The sequence below is a fragment of the Crinia signifera genome, chromosome 4 (genome assembly GCF_055691185.1).
Source record: "Crinia signifera chromosome 4, ASM5569118v1, whole genome shotgun sequence".
Classification (NCBI taxonomy): Eukaryota; Metazoa; Chordata; class Amphibia; order Anura; family Myobatrachidae; genus Crinia; species Crinia signifera.
In genome coordinates, this window is record NC_139220.1 from 9,575,828 (window position 1) to 9,584,553 (window position 8,726).

General features: G+C 50.2%; 1 protein-coding gene across 1 annotated transcript; it reads left to right on the forward strand.

Annotated features, from left to right (window-relative positions):
* Positions 1-3,553: 3,553 nt before the first annotated feature.
* LOC146073659 (E3 ubiquitin/ISG15 ligase TRIM25-like) lies at positions 3,554-7,008 on the forward strand. Its single transcript, XM_083181021.1, has one exon. It carries the CDS (start codon positions 3,579-3,581, stop codon positions 5,250-5,252), a length of 1,674 nt encoding a protein of 557 aa, XP_083037147.1. The 5' UTR covers positions 3,554-3,578; the 3' UTR covers positions 5,253-7,008.
* Positions 7,009-8,726: the final 1,718 nt, after the last annotated feature.

The window sequence follows — 8,726 nt, forward strand, 5'->3', positions numbered from 1 at the left end:
ACCATTCTGATATGATTAATGATTCAAAGAATGTCAGGCAGAATGGTCGGCCCCCATACATTTACACTTCACCAAATCTGGCCCTCATCGCAAAAAGTTTGGACACCCCTGACTTAAGGTATGCGATGCAACCGACGCGACTGACGCGATTTAACATTGTATGCATTGTATTCAATGTTAAATTCCTATGTAAAATCGGATCCATTGTAAGCAATTATAACGGCATACAATGCGACCGATGCGATGGACCCGATTTTACATAGGGAACAATGTTAAATGGCCCAATGGACCCGATTTTTGATTGTATACCCACCCTGATGGGTAATTTGTATGTCAAATGCCCTCCCATTGTTAACGCCACCACACGATGAACGCCAACCTGAAGCGTGGCGAGTGCAGCGAGCCTGCGAGGGGCGGCGGTACGCGTCCTCCGACCTTTTCATACCCCCACTGTACACGACGGCGTGGAGTTGATTTTATTTAGTGTGGCGAGCGCAGCAAGCCTCCAAACCCGAAGCGTGGCGAGCGGACGCGTAATACCTGTGAAGTAATGCGTGTCCGCTCGCCACGCTTCGGGCTCGGTGGCTCGCTGCGCTCGCCACACTTTATAAAATCAACTCCATGCCGTTGTGTATAGTGGGGGTATGAAAAGGTCGGAGGACGCGTACTGCCACCGCTCGCCACACTTCGGGTTGGCGTTCATCGTGGGGTGGCGTTAACAATGGGGGGACATTTGACCCATCAGGGTGGGGATACAATGAAAATTGGGGTCTGCGGGGCATTTAACATTGGTTTCAATGTAAAAATCGTGTTGATCGCATCACATGCGATTTGGTTGCATGCGATGAATGCAATTTTTTAGGACCCGATGGATACAATTTTAATCGTATCTTTTTTTTATTTAGCATAGTTTGAGACTTTTCATGCATATTTTACGTATTTGCATGCATATTTCAAGCTTTTTATGTTGCATATAATCCTGTCTAATGACTATGGGTGAAAAGCTGCTAGTTAGGGTATATGGTCACTAGGTCGACATGTAAAAGGTTGACATGCATTGAGTTGACCACTGAAGGTCGACTGTCGACACATGCGGTACAGCGTCTTTCCAGCCTCGTGCCGGGATTTGCACCAAAAGTATGGTGGACATTGCGGCTGGACTTCGGCGGTAGAAGGTGCACCGCGTTCAGGAGAGGTCTCAATCGCTTCCACTGCTCCCAGTCTTTGTGGGACAGATGTACTAAGCTTACCAATCAGTGCCAACCTGCCATGTATTTATGGTTTTCCAAGAGAGGAAGAGAGAGAAAGAACTCTGGGTGGGGGCACCCTTAAACCAAGGACCAATATTTGCTAGATATGCAGTATTTAAAAATTACACTTTTTATTGGTATACTCTAAAAAATAATGGTGTGTATGTTCCTTTAAATAAAAATATGTAAGCACTTTAGAAATATAATAATATTTATAGGCTGGTATTGTCTTATATATGCAGGCAAGGAAAGTCAACTTGTCAGAGTGTGTTCCTCATACAACCCAATTTATACCAGTGTCACGGTAGAAATAACAGTGGGAAATAATCATGGGTCACGTATTTAGTATAAAATCTGACAAGTGTCTTTGAGATGCTTTATAAACAGGAGCGCCTGCTTTAATAGCAGGTAAATTGGTGTTATAATCCAAGATGAAGCTGCAGGCAATGTAGCAATCACTGTGTCTGTTTATGCTGCTGCCACGCCTAGGTGTCAGTTTGGCATAAATCTATAACAGTGTGTGATGCTGCACTTGCTAGCAGGAGACAGGAGACAATGTTGCTGATAGAAGTATGAATGTATCCACTGGACAAGTCCAACGGTTACCTCACAGTTGGCTTTCGATGCCGGGTTCCTGTGTAAATGTGCTGGCGTCCCCGCTGGCGTCTCTCCTTGCCTGGACTGCCCGGTCAAGTGGTGCATCACATGTACCGGGGGTGCCCTACGTACGTTTCTCTGGCGCTTGGTCAAGGGAGGTGCAGCTTCATCTAAGTGTATTATAACACCAATTTACCTGCTATTAAGATCAGGGCCGGCGCCACCACTAGGCAAATCTAGGCATTTGCCTAGGGCGCCGGCCACTGGAGGGCGGCATTTTGTGCCGCCCGGGTACCTGTCCTACGGCGCTGTCTATTTAAATCTGGCGGCGGAGGCAGCGGGGGTCCCTGCAGTCCATTAAAAATCACGAGCGCTATCCGCCGGGCTATGCGGAAGCGCTTCTAGTGTGAAAACTCTGGCAGCACGGCGCACGCTGATCTCAGCCAATCAGCGTGCTGCCAGTGTTTTCACACTAGAAGCGCTTCCGCATAGCCCGGCGGATAGCGCTCATGATTTTTAATGGACTGCAGGGACCCCCGCTGCCTCCGCTGCCAGATTTAAATAGACAGCGCCGAACGACAGGTACCACCACCACCCACCACCACCACCACCCCCCCGGCACCGGGGCGCCCCCACCCCGACTCGCCTGGGGCGCTCCGGTGCCTTGCACCGGCCCTGATTAAGATCAAGGGCACTCCTGTCTATAAAGCATCTCAAAGACACTTGTCAGATTTTATACTAAATACATGACCCATGATTATTTCCCAATGTTATTTCTACCGTGACACTGGTATAAGGATCACACTTTGACAAGTTGACTTTCCTTGCCTGCATATATAAGGCAATACCAGGCTATCAATACTATTTTATTTCTAAAGCACTTACATCATTTTATTTAAAGGAACATACACACCATTATTTTTAGAGTATACCAATATGTCCCTTAGGAGAACTGAGCCTGTCGGTATCGTGCGGTGAGGTAAATGGTTGAGGTGTCCCTGGCAAGTACCAGAGACAGATATGCACACAATATATGACCCATGGGGTACATGTGGGCAATATACACATGTGCAGCAGTATACACTGCTGGAGATTCGCTGAGTTTTGATAAGAGATGTGCAGTAAAGGTAGCCAGGTGAGGCACCTGCCATAGGCTTTTTACTCCAGAGTTTTGACTATAAAAATTATTAGAATAAAAATAAGAATTTTTAAATAAATTATTTGTATTTTTGACATACTTTATCAATTCAAAACACCAGCATACCTCCCAACTTCTGTGTTGGGGAAATAGGGGTCGGGCGTATGCAAATTAGGGTGCGGCTTATGCTAATTAGCCGCAACCTCATTTTCATACGAGAATAGACGCTGTGCGCATGCGCACAGCGTCTATTCTATTAGATTGGGGGGTCTCCCAACTGCCACCCCCCGCAGCGGGACAATGCCTGCCGCGGGTGGGACAGCGGGACAGGACCAGAAAATCGGGACTGTCCCGCTGTAATCGTGACAGTTGGGAGGTATGCACCAGCATATATGCTAGTATGACAGAAAAGGCTGTGCCTCACCCTACCGCACGCCACTGGTATAACCACAGTGACAGCTCCCCCTGTGTGCAGAATGTGACCTCACTGGTATCTGAGAGACAGCTCCCCCTCCCCCTGTGTGCAGAATGTGACCTCACTGGTTTCTGAGTGTCAGAGACTTTCACTTTCATTTCTCCCTCCTGCTGCAGCGATGGCGTCTGCTGATCTGAGACTGGAGCTGGACTGTTCCATCTGCCTGAGCATTTATACAGATCCTGTAACCCTGAGATGTGGCCACAACTTCTGCCGGGTCTGTATTGATCGTGTGCTGGATACACAGGAGGGGGCTGGAGTTTATAGCTGTCCTGAGTGCAGAGCAGAGTGTCAGGAGCGTCCTGCACTAATACGGAGCATAGCACTGTGTAACATAGTGGGGAGGTTCCTGTCTGCTCGGCCAGATCAGAAGGAGACCGGGATCTGCTGCACTTACTGTGTGGACTCTCCTGTACCTGCTGCTAAGTCCTGTCTGCTGTGTGAGGCTTCTCTGTGTGATAAACACCTGACAGTACACAGCAAGGCAGCAGAACACGTCTTATGTGACCCCAGCACTGCCCTGGGGAACAGGAAATGCTCCGTCCATAAGAAGGTCCTGGAGTATTACTGCACGGAGGATGCTGCCTGTATCTGTGTGTCCTGCAGTTTGGCTGGAGAACATCGGGGACACCTGGTGGAGATGCTGGGTGAGGCCTCTGAGAAGAAGAAGCAGAAGCTGAGGAATGTTCTGCAGAAACTGACCACAAAGAGAGCAGAGACTGAGAAAAGAGTGCAGAGACTGCAGGAGCGCAGGAGAGAGGATCAGGGAAAAGCAGCGGGTGTAACAGAGACAGTCACTGCCCTGTTTAGAGACCTCAGGAGACAGCTGGAAGACCTGGAGAAGAGAGTCCTGAGTGAGATCTCCAGGCAGGAACAGCGCGTTTCACTCTCAGTCTCTGATCTGATCCAGCAGCTGGAAATAAAGAAGGACGAGCTGTCCGGGAAGATGCGTCACATTGAGGAGCTGTGTAACATGTCTGACCCAGTGATTGTCTTACAGGAACCGGACACAGGGGACTTGTGTGACACTGAGGACACAGAGAGACATTATATACAGGTCCGTGGTGCAGGAGGTCTGGATGTGGGTCTCATCTCAGAGACATTACAAACATTATCTGGTATAATAACAGGGATAAATACAGGGATCTATGTGCAGGAACCTACAGACCTATTACTGGATGTAGCCACAGCTGGTAATACAGAGTCTGATATAATAACAGGGATAAATACAGGGATCTATGTGCAGGAAGCTACAGACCTATTACTGGATGTAGCCACAGCTGGTAATAAGATACAGATATCAGGTGACAGGAAATCTGCATCATGGTCACATATAAACCAGAATCGCCCAGTAACACCAGAGAGATTTCAGTATCGTCAGGTAATAAGCACCAGGGGATTCTCCTCAGGGCGACATTACTGGGAGGTGGATGTCAGTAAGTCAGAGAGCTGGAGGGTGGGGATGTGTTATCCCAGTATAGACAGGAGAGGAGACCAGTCATACATTGGGGATAACAACAAGTCCTGGTGTCTGCGTAGGAGGTATAATCGGTACTCAGTGATACATGACAGTACACGGATCCAGTTACCTGACAATATCCCCTGTGGCAGAGTGAGGATATACCTGGATTATGAGGCAGGACAGATGTCCTTTTATTCTCTGTGTGACCCCATCAGACACTTACACACCTACACTGCCGCCCTCACTGAGCCCCTCCATGCTGCATTATGGGTAGTGGACGGATGTATAACTATATCTGGGGGAGTCAGGAGCTGGGAGAAATTACCATAAGAAAGACCGGTGACATCAGAAGGGATTCTGATTTGGGGAACATTCAACCAATAGAATGAAGCAGTGGGTGGAGCTACAGTAGAGCCCCTCCCCCGTATAGCCAGGTGACCAGTGTACCTGGATGTGTTCCCATGTCAGTGTGTTAGATGCTGTCATTATAAGTATATAAATATACTTCTCTGTGGGATTTCTCCTCCTCTGCCGCACTGACAGCTGTGATTGGCTGCAGTATATGTCAGTCTGTGTGCAGCCTATGACTGTGGTCGGTGCTACGCTTGCTCCTATTGGCTGTTATGTTTTAGCTGGAATATTTGCTGGAATCACAGGGTGTAATATTATTATTTCTGTGTTATATAGAGGTGATTATTATACAGCGCTCCCTCCTTATATCAGCTGCCACCGGGCACTCTCTCAGTACAGGAGGGCTATAGGATGTAGTGATGATATTACAGGTCACCCCCCTATAAGCTTGTGTTATAACAAGGGAGCATTGTACAGGTAGCGGTGAGGGGATATAATGTTCTGTGTGCTGGCTGGTGTCAGTACATACATGATACATATATGTACACTGTATATTACCTAGCACAGAGTTATATGTGTATAGACTGTAAGCACCAATAGTCTCAGCAATCCAGGTCGACAATGTGTATGTGAACCCCAAAAGATCGACATGTCCAAGGTTGACAGTGGAAGAATGTTGATACAAGCAAAAGGTTGACACATGAAAAAAGTCGACATGAGTTTTTCACTTTCTATGATGTCAATGTCGACACTGAGCTCTTGGACCCCTAATTGGGCTTTGGTCCTCGCCCCACTACCGCCACCCGCAACACTTCATCCCAATCGGGGCCACGTAAAGCATGAAACCCTCCCCCAATGGAAAAAATTGTGAAAAAATTCATGTCAACCTGTTCATGTGTCAACCATTTTAGTTTGTGTTGACATTTTGACCATGTCGACCATATGTATGTTTACCGTATGCTGTGGACCTAGATATGGTCGGTCACCATTGGGATGCCCCTGTTATAGCGCTGGATGTGACCCCACGGCAATACATGTAATAAAACAATCGGTTTCCTGCTACATATAATGTCTGTATATCTGTTATTGCTAGGACGGGAGGTGACTATTATCCCTCACACAGGCGTTATCTGCCCCAGTACCTGCCACATATATAACATGTATGATATAAGGGACCACACGCGGCAAGTATGGTTACATACGTGACCTGTGTACTGTGCATTATAGTCATGCTTACCCACACTACATTCTTCTCTCTGGGAGAACCTGGAGGTGAGAGGCTGCTGGCAGCTGATGGGGGTGGGGCCAGGCACGTTGCTTCATTAGGCCCCGCCCCCATCACTGCAGAATTGCGGGTCTATGGAATCATGTGATATTGGCCACACCTCCTCCCTGTGGTCCCGCTATGTGCAACATTATTCTCCCTGTCCTGCCCCCTTCACTAGGACATGGGGGATCACACACTCTTCCACAGCCCCAAAATCTGGGAGTCATCCTGCGGTACCGGGAGAGTCAGTAAGTATGATTATTGTGTGTAGGAGGGAAGCAACCAGATGCTGATGAACTACAAGTCTCAGCATGAATATATATTCTGGTACTTCTAGTCCCCTTACAGCCCAGTACCTCAGCCTTTATCTATATATTAATACTAGGTGATTCATCGCGCCCTACGGGCGCTCTTCACACCGTCGTAAGGGGCTGCGCCCCCTTAATTTGTGAACGTTTGTATATGAGAAATATGTTAGAATTGTATGAAAGATGCCCTGTATTGCAACTTGGGTGTCCGCGAATCGCGGGGGGGTGCCGCGAATTGCGGGAGGGGGCGTCGCGGGGGGTGCCGCGAATTGCGGGGGGTGGTTGCTGCGAATCGCGGGAGGGGAGGGGTTGCAGAGAATCGCGGGAGGGGGGTGGGGTGGGTTGCCGCGAATCGCGGGAGGGGAGGGGTTGCAGAGAATCGCGGGAGGGGGGGGTGGTGTGGGGTGGGTTGCCTCAAATTGCGCGAGGGGGGGTTGCGGGGGCAGGGGTTGCGGCGAATCGTGGGAGGGGTGGTCGCAGGGGGTGTGCCGCGAATCGCGAGAGGGGTGCAGCGAATTGCGGGAGGGGGCGTCGCGGGGGGTGCCGCGAATTGCGGGGGGTGGTTGCTGCGAATCGCGGGAGGGGAGGGGTTGCAGAGAATCGCGGGAGGGGGGTGGTGTGGGGTGGGTTGCCGCGAATCGCGGAAGGGGAGGGGTTGCAGAGAATCGCGGGAGGGGGGGGGGTGGTGTGGGGTGGGTTGCCTCAAATTGCGCGAGGGGGGGTTGCGGGGGCAGGGGTTGCGGCGAATCGTGGGAGGGGTGGTCGCAGGGGGTGTGCCGCGAATCACGAGAGGGGGGGTCACGGGGTGCAAAGAATCGCGGGAGGGGGGGTCGCACGGGGGTGTGTGTGTGCCGTGAATCGGGAGTGGGGGTTGCGGGGGGGGGGGTGTGATGCACATAAGTGTGGCACTTCATTGGTGTCCATGTTGACACATGAGAATGAATATGAAAACATTCAAAAAATGAAAAATAAATCTTCAAATACTCATGTCAACCTTTTTCATTGTCGACCATAGCCATTTCAGTGTTTTGCATGTTCCACGTAATCCTGGGGCTGCCGCGAATCGCGGAAGGGGGGGTCGCGGGGGGTGGGTGCCGCCAATCACGGGAGGGCGGGGTTCATGGGGGTTCCGGTGGGGGGTTGCTGCGTATTGTGGGAGGGGGGGTTGCGGGGGGGGGGGGGTGCCACGAAACGCGGGAGGGGGGGTTGCGGGGGGGGGGTGACGCCAATCGACTTGGGGACGGGGATTGGTGTTTTAAAAAGTCGTCAGGTATGGCCTGCATCCGGTTCTCTCCTCTCACACTGACTGAACATGTGGCTGTTGGGAACAGGCTGGTGCTGTGGGGTTCCTGAGACTCTGCTACCAGGCTGGGAGAAACCAGGACCAAGAAACTGAGCATGGTCAGCGGGTTGTGCAGGAGCCGCGGAGGCCGTGTTTCTTTATGAGGCGTACATAAACACAATGGCCAATGACGAGGTTGTACAGATATATCGGCTCAGTCGTAACAACGTTTTCTGTCGGTAGGACCTCAGCAGACGGACCCTAAACCCTGAGGTAACGCGCTCACGTCTCCAGCCTCTCCCGGTAACGGAACCCGGTGCTGGAGGCTTTACATCCCCACATAGACGCCTCTATACATTACTGATCCATCATATGTAACATACAATACAATGCATGTGTGTAGTTAGTAAGGCAGCCATACACAAACAGCCTACACAAACCGCCGACACAGACATAATCATCAGTGTGATATACAGAGATACACATGCTTCATAACTGCCCTGACCAAAGCAGCCGACACAGACATAATCATCAGTGCGATATACAGAGATACACATGGTTCATAACTGCCCTGACCAAAGCAGCCGACGCAGACA